Consider the following 14979-nt stretch of genomic DNA (forward strand, 5'->3'; position numbering starts at 1 on the left):
ATGTATAGCAGCTTTAGCATCATAGTCAAAACTTCTCATCATGGCGGTTTTTTTTATTACTTAATTGTAATGGTTCTTCAATCTCCGGGTATGAAGATCCGCTATTAATAACAGGTCGGATCTGTTATTTCGTCCGATTCCATACACCCACCAAAAACCGAACCCTCGAGTTTGTGTATCGCCCTAAACTAGAGAAAAGACAGGCGGCGACGGCGGCGGAAAGGATGACTACCACCGCCACCACTACCACGGCGACGCAGAAGCCCTAAACTCAGAGGCATGTTCATCATTGCCCTTCCGATCGAACTCGCGGAAGCCCTAAACTCAGAGGCAAGTTCATCATTTTGATTGTTCTTTGGTGTTATTTTCGATCTCGAAAACTTCAGATCGAGTTATCTTTCACTGCCTGCCTCACGTTTTCCCTGTTCTCCCTCAACCGAACCCTTGATTTTGCCATCGTCCTCACACCACCGATCATCCGTTCTCACAGCACCGGCCGTGCGACCGTGCGGGCGTGGAGACCGTGTGGGCATGGATGACCGTGCACCGATCATCCGTTCTCACAGCACCTCCAAGATCCTTCGCAGGTACTTGATAAACTTGTCTTTCATTGGCCTTGTTTAATGACTTTTTTCTTCTAGTTGAATTTGTTTGGAGCTATCAATGTCTTAGTTTCGGCTCATATGATGCTGCTCTTATTATTCTTGCCCATAATTGTAATTCTTGTATTTTTTGCTTCTCATGTTTGTAGAATCAAGTAATAAAAAAGTTGAAGTCTCACTTGTCACTCATGGATAGAAGTTGGATGTATAAGTTTAGAGGAAGTAAGGAATATGAGAATGGTTTGGATAAATTACTTGACATTGCATTTGAAAAAGAAAGCGTGAATGGAAAAATCGTTTGTCCGTGTAAAAATTGCAAACTTGGTGATTGGGTAGATAGAGTGACTGCAAAAGATCATTTAACATATCATGGATTTCTGAATGGGTATGCAAGATGGTTTGTTCATGGTGAAGCATCTTCGTCTACTCGTCCCACTTATGATTTGAGAGATGATTTTGACAATGGCAATGACATGCATGGGATTTTACATGATGGAATTTGCTTTGGGCATGTTGAAAATTACATTGATGACAATGATGGGGATGCTGTTCCAGGAGATGAGGAACCAAATAATGATGCAAAATGTTTTTATGAGTTGCTAAAAAATGCTGAAAGGGAGCTTTATCCTGGTTGTAAGAAGTATTCTCAATTATCCGCAATTATTAGGTTGTTTCACATAAAGTGTCTTAATAGAGTGAGCAACAAAGGGTTTACTGATTTGCTTGAATTTATAAAAGATGCTTTTCCTGTTGGAGAGACATTTCCTAAGTCATACTATGAGGCAAAAAAGATGATAGGAGGCTTGGGACTTTCTTACAATAAGATCCATGCATGTCCAAACGACTGCATGTTGTATAGAAAGGAGCATGAGAATGATACGGAATGTTATGTTTGCAAAACATCTAGGTATTTGGAGGACAAAGATAGCGATGAAGTTGGGGAACCTTTATCTAAAAAGAGAAAAAAGGTTCCTGCTAAGGTTTTAAGGCATTTCCCTTTGATTCCCCGATTGCAGCGTTTATTCATGTCTTCGAAAACAGCATCTTTCATGAGGTGGCATAAGGAAGGTCGAACAGAAGATGGTTATATGAGACACCCTGCTGATTCTCCTGCATGGAAGACATTCGACTTTAGAAATAGAGATTTTGCCGAAGAAGCTAGAAATATCAGGCTTGGCTTAACATCAGATGGTTTTAATCCTTTTAGGTCTTTAAATGTTCATTACAGTACATGGCCTGTCGTCTTGATACCTTATAATTTGCCCCCCTGGATGTGTATGAAGCAAGAATATTTTTTTCTTTCGTTGTTGATTCCTGGCCCAACAATGCCCGGGAACAATCTGGATGTATACTTAGCGCCCTTGATAGAGGAGTTGAAATTATTGTGGGAGGTTGGGGTAAATACTTATGATGCATCGATGAATCAAAATTTCAGTATGCGTGCAGCTTTGCTCTGGACAATCAGTGACTTCCCAGCTCTTGCAAATTTGTCGGGATGGAGTACTAAGGGTGAATTTGCATGTCCTTCTTGTCATAAGGACACATGTTCTAGGTGGTTAAGGTATAGCAGTAAGCATTGTTATATGGGGCATCGTCGTTTCTTGGCAAGTGATCATCATTTTCGTAAAGATAAGAGATCATTCAATGGGTTTGAAGAACATGATAAGGCACCATCACAATTGAGTGGAGATATGGTCTTGAGAGAGCTTGACGGTTATACACACACATTTGGCAGATTAAATAATGACAATAGAAATTTGCCTTATAATTGGAAGAAGCGGAGCATATTTTTTGAGTTACCATATTGGAAAGGAAATATATTGCGTCATAATCTTGATGTGATGCATATTGAGAGTAATGTGTGTGAAAGTGTTCTTGCAACCATACTAGGCCTTGATAAATCAAAAGATCATGCGAAAGCACGTGAAGACCTGCAGGAAATGGGAATTAGGCCTGAGTTACATCCTGTTGTAGATGATTCTGGTAAGCGTTACTATCCACCTCCCTGTTTTCTGATGAATAGGGCAGAAAAAGATATTTTTTGTGGTGTGCTGAAACAAATCAAAGTCCCGGATGGTTATTCATCAAATATATCGAAATGCATAAGTAAGAAACCACCAAAGATCTTCGGTTTGAAGAGTCATGATAACCATATATTGATGCAACAATTGTTTCCTCTAGCTCTTCGTAGAGTCCTACCAAAGCAAGTGCGAGCACCTTTAATTGATTTGTGTAATTTCTTTAGAGGTTTATGTTTGAAGGTTCTTCATGCTCGAGAACTTATTCAATTAGAGAGGCGGATTGCTCTAACACTCTGTCATTTGGAAAGGATTTTTCCTCCTTCTTTCTTTGATATTATGGTTCACCTACCTATCCATTTAGCGACCGAAGCAAGGTTGGCAGGGCCTGTGCATTATCGGTGGATGTATCCCGTTGAAAGGTATTTGTCAACGTTGAAGGCATATGTACGTAATCGAAGTCACCCTGAAGGTTCTATTGCAGAGGGATATCTTGCGGAAGAATGTGTGGTCTTTTGTGCTAGATACCTAGATGATGTTGAGACAAGGAGTAATCGAGCTTCAAGAAATTATGATGGCAATATTGACACTAGAGTTGAACTTCCCATATTTGTCAATCCTGGTCGTCATCTTGGAGGAGTGAATATTGTTAATTGGGACGTAGATACAATGAAAAGGGCACATCAATATGTGTTATTCAATTGTGAAATAGTTCAACCATTTTTAAGGTGAGAACTTTTGTGATTAATTCAGCTTATGCGTATATATAGTTTTGTGATTAATTCAGCTTATGTTTAGCGAGCATCGGGAAATGATTCGTAATCAAAATCCTCGTTTGCGTATAAGAGACATTGAACGGATTCACAATGAAACTTTTGCCTCGTGGTTTGCCAATCAAGTAAGTGTCAGTAGCACAAAAAATATTAGAAATTGTATATGTTAATTCATTGTTTCTTATTATTGTGCTTGTCTAACAGGTTCAAAATATGGATTTTGTGAATGAAAGGGGAATTTCTGAGGAACTTAAAAGCTTAGCTCAAGGTCCCAACTTCATTGGCAAACGGTACAAAGGTTTTATTATTAATGGATTTAGATTTCATGTTAAGCAGATTGAACAAAGAAGGAAAACACAAAATAGTGGTGTTGTTGTTATTGCAAAGACGACAAGTTACTCAAGTGTTAATGACAGAAATCCTGTTATTGGAGATGTGACTTATTATGGAGTACTGAAAGAGATTGTTGAGTTAGAATACTTTTTGAGTAGAAAGGTTGTACTATTCAAATGTGATTGGGTGGGCCAAGGAAGAATGCAAAGGCAGGATGAAAATGGTTTCACACTTGTGAATTTAAGTAGACCAATGAATACAGGCGAGCCTTTTATATTGGCTTCTCAAGCACAACAAGTGTTTTATGCAGAAGATCCCATTGATAAAGGATGGCATGTTGTAATCAAAACGACTCCTAGGGATTGTTTTGACATGGACAGAAGAGAAGAAATTGACGTCGAAGATTATTTACTAAGCGAGACTTGCACAGGTGACATCTCCGATGATAATGAGGAAATAAGATGGGTTAGGGAAGGTGTAGGAGGAACTGCAGCAACAAATAACATGATAATTTATTGAGAAGGGGAGCTTTACATTTCTTTTCATAGTTGATATTGTGTAAGTGAATAAACATGTACATTTCTTATCTATGTTGTCATTGTCTTTTCTATTTGTACCAATGATGCTAGTACATATTCAATAAAATAATAAATTTTATGACTTCTTTCTTTCAGGTTCATTGATTTGTCGATCCTTTATTCCTTGTTTGGTTCTAGCGGCAATTACTAATCTTCTTGAAAATGGTAAATCTGGTTTTGACATTGTTGCTTATTTTCTCGTTGGAACTTGTACAAATTATTCTCCATGTATTCTTTTCTCTTTTATACAGGTTAGAACGCGAGGTGGCAAATCTAGCAGGCAATCCACCAGAAAGTCGATTGCATGTGATAGTGCTCAAGCTTCACATGAAAGAGCACATAATGATACTCAAGCTTTATCTCAGCAAAGTGCTCATGTGACTCAGGGTAGTATTGAACCTAACATAGGAATATCCAGTAAGTACTAAATCTGCTGAATGTTGTTCGAATACACTGATTAAGGTATTAGAAAGTGATCTCCATTGCTTAGAATATTTGCCATTTGATTTGCATGATCTTAGGTGGAAGAAAGAAAAGAAAAGCGAGAGGGCCTACTCTTATGCCTAAAGTATGGGGTCAAACAGAAAAACTCGCAAAAGAATTTCATTTAATAGATTTGGACAACCAAATGATAAGGAGCATACGAGCACTTTTGCACATTTTCTAGGTACTCTTGCACGGAATGGAAAATATGCTCCTCTTAATGTCTTGAGATGGGACAAGGTACCAGAAAAGCCTAACAAGGAACAGATGCTGCAAATTGTGAAGGTGGTAGTTGGATATGTTGTTGTCTACATTAGTAATATAAGTGTAATCATCAAATACCTCATCGAACTTCTATTTTGCAGGACAAATTTGAAATTCCCCTTGGATGTGAAGATTATATCTTACAATCGATTGGAAAGAAATGGAGGAATTGGAAAAGTACACTCAAGACAAAGTATTTTGATTCCAAATTATCTTTGGATGAGAACCTTAGAAACATTCCAAATAGAGTGAATGAAGCACATTGGAATGCCCTTGTGAAGCATTGGCTATCTAAAGAAGGGATAGTATGTTGTTTTCTCCTATCAGTTATGATTCTGATAAAGTTTGAAGCTTATGCATGGTTATATATGTTGCAGGAGGCTAGTGAGAAAAATAAACAAAGTCGAAGTCATCAATCATATACGCATCACACAGGTCAAAGAGGGTTTTCCATTATTCATGAGATGGAGGTAATGTTTCTCAACTTAGATATCTTACTTGAAGTTTTTAATCGATATACTATTACAGATAACAGACACTACTTTAATGTTGTAGCATGAAAAACTTGGTCATGAACCTTCGCTCTCGCACATGTTCATGACTTGTTATTCCAAGAAGGACGGTACTCCTGCCAATGCATTGGTGGGAGAGAAAATTGTGAGTTCACTTATTTTATACTTTTGAAATGTCAAATTGTTATGAATATTAAATCAATTACAATGTGTAGGAGCAAATGAAAATGTTACATTCGGGGGCTTCAAGTGATAATGGCAACGATGCTTACTATAAAGTCATGGGGAATGGCAAATCTGGACGTGTTAACTTATATGGTTTAGGTGTTAAAGCTGCTGACGTTAATGGAACAGTTCCTAGTCGCAAAGCAAGTCATCGCGCTGCCTTAGAGTTACAAGCGAGAAATGAACAACTACAGAAGGAATTGAACGAATTAAGGTCTATTGTAAGTGAGAATCGAATGCAAGGGAATCCATCAGATTCTTCAATTGCATTATCGCCGAACAATCACGTTCAAGCCGCTACATCAGTAACTCAAAGCCCTATTGAAGTAAGTCATTTGAAACTCTATTACAAGTGTACTACTTTTGAGAAGTGGCATATAGTTGTAATACATAAAATAAGAGTAGCTTGCATCTTCCTGAGCTATCATTTTGTTTTGTTTCGGATTACACCCTCTATTAAGTTGAGGCCATCAATTTCTTCTTGCTACTTTTAGAAGGAATTACTAGGCTATATAAAGTTCTCTCAGAAATATCCAAATGCTCTTAATCACATTTGATTAAGTTATAGTTTTGCTAGTCCTGGAAGACAATATACCTGCTAAAATGCTTTGAATGAATTTGATCATGTCATTTCATAATTTACTGGCAAATTGCTCAGGTTTGTGTTCTTTTGGGGCTTTAGCCTTGGGTTAGAACCATGTATCCCACTCCGATCGGCCTTGGTCTAGATTTATAAGGTACAACAAGGGTACTTTTTTCTTTGAATGGGGGTGATTTTCTTAAAAGATATATTCATATCTGACTACTTTTGTTTTTGTGCACGCAAACTTTGATAGTTTGACAACTTATTCATAAAATTGTTAGCTAAACATTGAATATATGCCTATATTCCTCTCACAAGTTGGTTTGTGGGTTCTGCCAAGCCTAACCTAGGAGTGATTATTTTTTTTAGAGCCGATCACAAGACACCCTACTCTCAGGTCATGCCATGTCAAATTTGATTGTATTACCAGTGTTCCTCTATGTGTAATCTATTAAGGTTAGTTTGTATTTTGTACCCATTACAATTGTATAAAGCAACAAGAAGTTTCGTATCATCCAAATGCTCTTAATCACATTTGATAAAATGCAATAGTTTCTCCGGGTTCCTAGCCCACATTCCAATTGATTCAACTTGTCCAACTACTAAAGCTGTTAGTTCTTTTGGAAAATGTTCATACCATTTAACCATATTTTCTAGAGGTACACTTAATTGCTTTCAGATAATATTACCTTTATAGTAACTTCATCTAATTTAGATTTTTTTTTTAGTAACCATCGTTAGTCTAAGTATATTTGGTCGTGTACTGCAATCCTATAAATATTTTCTTTTATCCTAAGAGGCAGACGACATATTTCAACAAGGAAATACCAATTAAACCCATCCATTTAACTTGATTATTCCCTCATTTCTTTCGTAACAGTTGAAATTGCATTTCATATTCTGTTTCAGCTCTGTTTAATTTTAAAAAATTGCATTTCATATTCTGTTTGAAATTGCATTCCATCAATTTTTCAAAGCCTTTCAGTTGTTATGTAATTTTATGATTGTTTTGTAATAAGCTTTTATTTCAGGTTGGTATGGATGTTGTTCTTCTGAGTATAACAAATCCTTCTCAAAAAGTTGCGTTGGGAAAAGTATGTAGTGTGGATCCATCAACTGAAGTTGGAGACGAAGAATTAGGTCCAAATTGGTGTGAAGTAAATGTTCAGATTCCTATAGTCTGGGAAGAACGACTAATAAGGTCTTATGGATCATTCAAGATCATGGGAGATGCTACTGGTGCTTCAATCGCTTGGCCTCTATCTTTGGTATTATTATGAAGATTAATATTTGTTCTTTTATTGAATTCTTTTTATTTAGTTTAAATATTATATTTAATCATTTCATTTTTTGTTGCAGCTTCTAGTAGACCATGGTGAAAATCACTTTTGAAGAAGCTGTGTTGGTATTCTTGCACTTCCACTTTGCCTTACTGAAACTTTTGGTATAGTCATAAGACTCGGATAGTTTTTGCTAGTATGAATTGTCACATTTCGAATAAATGTATTAGATGGATGATAGTTTTGACTTTGCGATTCACACATATATGTTGGATGTTCACATAGTCATTGTTTCAATGTTTTGAAGTTAAAGTGCAATATTCTTTTTTGCAGTGGTATATACATGTAATAATTTTTGTCTTTTAAGGCATTGTAAAAGTCATAACAAAAGCTAGCGAGGCACAAGCAAATGCCTCAACAAATAACAAAAGGGGTCCATAATAAAGAAGTGCCTCAACAGATAAATAATTGGATATTGAAGAAAAAAAAGTGCCCCAACATATAGCAAATGAGTTGTTTTTTGTGTCTCAAAATAAAATTTATTCGTGTCTCAAAATGAAATAAAACGCCTCAACATATGATAGATGAGGCACTGTTTTGTACCTCAAAATGTAATTTAAGAGGCATAATAAAACGCCTCAACATATGATAGATGAGGCACTGTTTTGTGCCTCAAAATGTAATTTAAGAGGCATAATAAAACACCTCAACATATGATAGGTGAGGCACTGTTTTGTGTCTCAAAATGTAATTTAAGAGGCACAATAGAAATTGCCTCAATATATGGCAGGTGAGGCATTGTTTAGTGCCTCAAAATGAAATTTATGAGGCAAAATAAAACGTCTCAACATATAGCAGATGAGAGCACTTTTGGATGCCTTAAAATGAACTTTAAAAGGCACAATAAAATGCCTCAACATATAGCAGATGAGGCATTTTTTTGTGCCTCAAAAACACTTCAAGGAACATTTAGTAACGCCTCAATAAATATCTGTTGGGGCGCTAGTATTTGTTGTGACACCTGCTTGTACGACGTTTTATCCTAACGCCTCAACAAATCAAAGTGTCACAACATAAATCTATTGAGGCACTTTTTGAGCGCCCCAACATACAATTTTTGTTGTAGTGTTTCAATGGGTTCCCCGCAAATTTATAATGACTTGTTTATTTTTTGCAGTATCCACACTCTTGTTATATTAGAATATTTTAAAAATTTTTAGAAATGTCAATTTTGAGTACAATTTCATGTAGTTAATCATATCACAGTTAAATTTAAAATTATCATGATTCATTTATTTTCATATTATGCAAAAAAGTTAGTTTACATAAGTGTTAGCTGCATCTATTTTGAAATTTTTTTGATGAATAATAATGATTATCAGGGTGCAATAGATTTTGTAACTTCAGTTGACATTGTAAGGTGGACGACTTGCATGCCTTTTTCTTTTCTAACAAAAAAATGGAAAGCCAGCAAATGATGCTTCCGCACTTAGAAGTATACTGCTGGCTCACTCTCTTCCTAGTAGAAGTTTCACAGACGAGATACACATCTACTTAGTGGTTCAACCAAGATTTTACATGCTACACTCATATTGAAGTTACTGATCAAAGTTAAAATACAATCACACTAAAATATAGAGAAGAAACATAATGAAAACACATTAAGAATGTCATAGAAGTTTGTCCGCTGACCTTATTTTGGAGAAAAAATTATACAAAGCTTCATGTTGGTGAAATGCATGTAACTAACAACTTGAATTAATTAGAAAAGTAACACAAACCTTTCAAATTTAATAATCCTTCCTTGCCGATGCTACAAGAATCAAAGTTCAAGCTCTCCAAATTGATCAAATCTACAATTCACCAACAATTAAGAAAACTCAATAGTAGATCACAAACTCACAGTAGTGAGGTTCAGAAATTCCAAGTGTTGATAAAGTTTTGCTGCCATATTAAAGACATAAAAGGCAACAACAAATCAAAGAACTCGAGATATATGCAGCCATAAGATTGAGAGACATAAGATGGTACTATATCATGCAAAACACTGATTACTTTGAACTACAATCTAACTTAGAAAAAAACAACAGGGCAAGGGAGTTGGAAGTTGAAAATTGAAGCATGAGTTGGATGCTGAAAATTGCAGCATGGAAAATGAAACATGACAGACAATCCTTAATTCCATAAACCATGAGAATTATATTGAGAATGATATCTTGTTAAATGGTGTCATTCAATGCAATACAGTCAGAAGTTAAAAACTTCCAGCTTTTGAAGTACTTTCAACTTCTGAAGTGCTGCATTACAATAATCGTGATAAAAGTTGAGCATATGGAAAATGAAAATAACTAGACCAAAATAATTGTGACACCTCACTTTAGTACCACATTGCGAGTGGTTGATTCATAAAGGAGTTCTATAGGCTTAGATGAACAGGCTACTACTAATTTGGGCTTATAGATTTGGGGCTAGTAGTTGGATCTAACAACTTAATAGGTTAGTTCTCTCATCTAACTGGAGTGTGACCACATTGATAAATCTTCTCCAAAACTAATATAGCATGGTTGCTTTACAAAGTAACAAGTAGTATTGTCAGGTGGCACATTTCAAGTGACAAATTGGCAAACACTTGAATTCTTAATATTTACCAGTTGAATGACTCATGCGTTGCACATGTAATTGATCAAACATGATTAAAATCTAAACCATTGATTTTTTTAGTATATCTACTTTGCAACCTAATGTGTACAATTTTTTCATCAAGTCATCAAATAAAGTAAATAAGAATTTTTAGTACATCTACTCGTACAATTTTAGATTTGCTGATGTTACAAGGACTATTTCAGATGCATTCCTCTGATATGTTATCTATGTATGGTGTGTTTGGTTAGTTCATTAAATTTAATTTTATGTTAAGATTAACATTAGTTGCTATTATTTATGTTGATATTTATTATATGGTAAACTGATTATCTTTTCATTGGTTTTATTTGATGCAGGGTTAGATGATGATATATTTTTATCATTTAGATATTGATTGTATCGTAGAGTATCATTTGAATATTGATTGTATAGTTTGGATATATTGAGTCATATATGATTGTGTGATGACCCCTAGAGTCAGGGGTCGTCCTAACGGATCATCTTCTGCGATAGAAACCCTATAACAAGAAAATCAAGAATTAAAGAATCGACTCTGGACCGATTAGCGACAGAAATAGCCTGTCGCCAGATTTTAGGTCGTTGACGTCACTGTAGCGACGGAATAAAAAATTCCGTCACTAAATAATTAGAGACAGATTTTTTTCCCCGTCACAAAAAAATAGCGACAGAATTTTAAATTCCGTAGCTATTTTCATAAAAAAATTATTAAAAATATTTCTTTATTCGCGACGGAATTAAAATTTCCGTCGCTAATTAGCGACGGACGTTATGATTCCGTCGCTAAATTTTAAAAAAAATTAAAAAAAATATACAGTTATTACCGACGGAATTTATAATTCCGTCGCTAAATTTAAAAAAATTTAATATAAAAATTTTTTGATTATTAGCAACGGAATTATAATTCCGTCGCTATAATATGTTATGATCATATGGGTTGAGCGCGGTTAGTCGAATCCAACGAAAGGTTTCGGGTGCGGTGCCTTATGACCAGAAGCATAGACCGAGCCGAGTCCTTCGAAATCGCCGAGCCGAACTCTTAGAAACCCCCTTGAATCCAGATGCGAAAACCGAATCGAGAGGGACAAATCTAAAATTGCGTGACGATTCTCAACTCAGTCCCGAACCCCCCTCCGCATGGCTCCACCCCACTGAGTCCACCGAATCGAGCCCTCGCCAACCCATGTGGCAGGTTCGGCTTAGCTGATGTCTTCGGAACGGAGCTATCCCTGCACTGCCCGAATGGATCCAGTCGGCCTGGGCCCCTTCATGGAAGCTACTCCCCCAACGTTCGAAGGGGCCCAGTCGGATCGGGCTCTCTTAAGGGTAAATGTCCCCTAGAATCGGACCGAGTCGCCAGTCGAGAGATTCCTCTAGTCGGTTCGGTCCCGCATTGCTCCGAGCCGAATCGATTCCTAACGGCTCTTCATGTCCCTGTTCTAATCTTGGAAAAGACTACTCCCCTATTGTATAGTTGTGAATGTTCTTCTGACACTTTTACAGGTCATCATGGCAAATCTTCGATAGATAGCGGAACATACCTCCTTAAATGCAAGTCAGCGATGGGACACCAGCGCTGACTATATACCACTCTCTGACACATTCATAACGGCGATGGGACTTTAGTCACATTCTTGATGTGACCTGACGTCTTCAAATTATATAAAAGGTCAGTTTGTTACTGAAGAGAGGTATGCAATCTCATATCCTCAACCACTGATTCTTACTTCCTGCTTCTCTCTCTCACAAACTGACTTCAAGCATTGGAGTGGTCGTACCAGGACACTCCTGGCCTTCCTTCTCACGATCTTAGTGTTGCAGGTGTTCCCCAAAGCTCTTCGCCCCACCTCCTGTTCAGTCCTCTAGGAGTCTTGGTGCTGAAGAAGACGGTCGAAACTTCCAGGAGCAAATCTCAACAGGAACATATTTTGGCGCCGTCTGTGGGAACTTTATTAGTCCTGCCTTGAGATATGCCGATGGATGACCCCCCTCGACCTCAACTCCTCACCATGACGCAAGAGGACTTCGACCGCGCGGTGGCTTTAGCGGTCCAAGCCATCTCACGCAACCAACAGGAGGCCCAGCTCAACCCCCTCCTACTCCTGCTAGGCCGGCGGAGGTCCCTACGATGCCTCCACGACGACTATTCACGCCTGCAGAAGTGCCGCGCGCTCCCTCTGTCAGACCCCCGCCGGAAGTGGATTACTACGACGCTTCCATGGAGTCCGCCGCTGACCAAATCCCTGTCCGAGACCCGGCTCGAGGGAAAGGGCCGGAGATAGGAGAGGGGAGTGGAACGAATGGCTCCCCCTTCACGCGTCGCATCCTAGATGAAGAACTGCCCAGGCATTTTCGGACTCCCCAATTCCTCGATTACATAGGGTCGACGGATCCGGAAGACCACCTCGGGCGATTCGAGAACGCGGCGATGCTCCACCAATATACAGACGCTATCAAGTGCCGAGTATTCCTAACAACATTGGTCGGATCCGCCCTTAGATGGTTCAGCCAACTACCACCATCTTCCATCAGCTCCTTTGCCGACTTTAAAGAGTCCTTCCTACGACACTTCGCCACCAGCCGTACATACCGCAAGACCATGATGGACCTATTCGCCACCAAGCAGAGGTCTCGAGAATCATTGAAAGAGTTTGTACACCGCTTCAATCAGGTGGCGCAAGAAGTGTCGACGGCCACCTCGGAGGTTCTAGTGAGCGCCTTCTCTCAAGGCTTGATAGATGGAGACTTCTTTCGATCTCTGATCAAGAAACCTCTCCGCAAACTTTGACGCGCTCCAGAGCCGAGCCGTCAAATATATTCATGTGGAGGAAGCCCAGTCGGCACGGCGAAAGGAAGATCCCAGCCAACAGGGTGGATCTAGTCGAAATCCCCCGGCCATCACCCGAAGCGACAAAAGGCCGCCACCCCAACCACTTCGGAGGCCCGAGACGGACCCCCACATAGCTCCCAAGTCTCACCACCGCTCCATCCACGCTGTGACCAGCCAGCCAAACCAGGCCACCGGAGGCTGCCGATGGTTGCCCCGTTTCTGTGCCTACCACCAATCCCAAAGCCACGCCACCGAAGAGTGCCACCAATATGCCCGAGAGCTGCGGCGGGCTGCTGAACAGCGCAATCAAGGGCCTCCCGCGCCTCGACGCCGAAGGTCGCCAGCTCGGCAGACCACTCGGGAAGATAGGCCACCTTCCGCACGACCTACCCGAACTCGAGACCGCTCTCCCAGGCGGTCAGTCCCACCCCCACAGCAAGAAACTCCCCGGGATCCTCAAGCTCCTCGTCGCAACAATGCCACCGAGGACAACCGTAGCAATACTCCACGAGGGAGCATTCACATGATCACCGGAGGAGCCACTGATGGAGACTCACATCGGGCTCGAAAGGCCCATTCCCGTCAGCTCGAGGTGTACGGAGTCGGCGGCAGCCGACAACTGGAGGGCCCAATTATCAGGTTCGGACCACAAGACTTAGAAGGGGTCGAGATGCCGCATGACGATGCCTTGGTGATCCGAGCAACTATAGCCAATTACAACATTGCCCGAATTTTCGTGGACACCGGCAGTTCGGTCAACATAATCTTCAAAGCGGCCTTCGACCAAATGCAAATAGACGAGGCCGACCTCCAACCCATGGCCACCTCGCTGTTTGGCTTCACCGGCAACGAGGTCCAACCGTTGGGACAAATCACACTGGCGATCTCCTTGGGCGAGGAACCGCAGAGGAGGACTCGGCGCGTACCCTTCGTCATCGTCGACGCTCCTTCGGCGTATAATGTCATTTTGGGAAGACCCACCCTGAGCGCCTTCTCGGCCGTTGTCTCCACCTATCACCAGAAGATGAAGTTCCCGGTTGGAGACCAAGTCGGGGAAGCTAAAGGGGATCAGCTGGTGTCCCGAAGGTGCTACGTCGACATGGTGCGGACCGAGGCCAAAAAGAACCGGAGGACGCAGGGAGCGGAAATCCACGCAGTCCAAGAGGCCCCGACTCCGGCTAACTTCGAAGGCAAAGAGCCTCTGCAGGTATGTCCGGACCGACCTGAAACGGTGGTACAGGTTGCCGCCGATCTGCCGCCGGAGCTGAAGGAAGAGCTTAGTACCTGCCTCCTCCGGAATCAAGACGTGTTCGCCTGGACGCCCGAAGACATCACTGGAGTATCCCCTTCGGTAGCTGTCCATCGCCTCAACACCCTGCCAGATGCCCGACCCGTCAAGCAGAAAAGAAGGCATTTCGGCCGGAGCAAAACAAGATTATCCGCGAGGAGGTGCAGAAACTGTTGAGGGCAGGGCACATCCGGGAGGTTCACTTCCCTACATGGCTATCCAACGTGGTTCTCGTGCCGAAGCCGGGCAACAAATGGCGGGTCTGCGTGGACTTCTGAGACCTCAACAAGGCCTGCCCAAAGGATTGCTACCCTCTGCCGAGGATTGACCAGCTGGTTGACTCCACCGCCGGGTGCGAATATATATGTATGCTTGATGCCTATCAAGGCTATCATCAAATTCCCCTCGATGTAACAGATCAGGACAAGGTTAGCTTTATAACAGCCGATGACACCTTTTGCTACACCGTCATGCCATTTGGTCTTAAGAATGCAGGAGCAACCTATCAACGTCTGATGGATCAGGTGTTCCGACCCCAGCAAGGACGGA

The 14979-nt window shown here is 40.5% G+C and overlaps 3 protein-coding genes and 1 long non-coding RNA gene across 4 annotated transcripts; all 4 read left to right on the forward strand.

The window, feature by feature from the left end:
- Positions 1-300: 300 nt before the first annotated feature.
- LOC141848271 (uncharacterized) lies at positions 301-7980 on the forward strand. Its single transcript, XR_012603514.1, has 3 exons — positions 301-587; positions 7403-7639; positions 7731-7980. It is a non-coding gene; the product is annotated as an uncharacterized LOC141848271 (long non-coding RNA).
- On the forward strand, positions 1625-4245 carry LOC141847664 (uncharacterized). Its single transcript, XM_074735730.1, has 3 exons — positions 1625-3298; positions 3408-3518; positions 3598-4245. The coding sequence occupies exons 1-3, from the start codon at positions 1628-1630 to the stop codon at positions 4243-4245; spliced, it is 2430 nt and encodes an 809-aa protein (XP_074591831.1). The 5' UTR covers positions 1625-1627.
- LOC141847713 (uncharacterized) lies at positions 4201-6470 on the forward strand. Its single transcript, XM_074735784.1, has 9 exons — positions 4201-4284; positions 4401-4469; positions 4556-4721; positions 4826-5072; positions 5153-5356; positions 5429-5521; positions 5607-5708; positions 5779-6114; positions 6447-6470. Exons 4-9 carry the CDS (start codon positions 4875-4877, stop codon positions 6468-6470), a joined length of 957 nt encoding a protein of 318 aa, XP_074591885.1. The 5' UTR covers positions 4201-4284; positions 4401-4469; positions 4556-4721; positions 4826-4874.
- Positions 7981-12440: 4460 nt separating the features above from the next.
- On the forward strand, positions 12441-14607 carry LOC141822780 (uncharacterized). The gene is made up of 2 exons (XM_074710112.1): positions 12441-13016; positions 13111-14607. Exons 1-2 carry the CDS (start codon positions 12441-12443, stop codon positions 14605-14607), a joined length of 2073 nt encoding a protein of 690 aa, XP_074566213.1.
- Positions 14608-14979: the final 372 nt, after the last annotated feature.

Source organism: Curcuma longa, chromosome 1, assembly GCF_044706935.1.
Source record: "Curcuma longa cultivar G26 ecotype Majalengka, Jawa Barat chromosome 1, ITB_CL_G26_1.1, whole genome shotgun sequence".
Lineage (NCBI taxonomy): Eukaryota > Viridiplantae > Streptophyta > Magnoliopsida > Zingiberales > Zingiberaceae > Curcuma > Curcuma longa.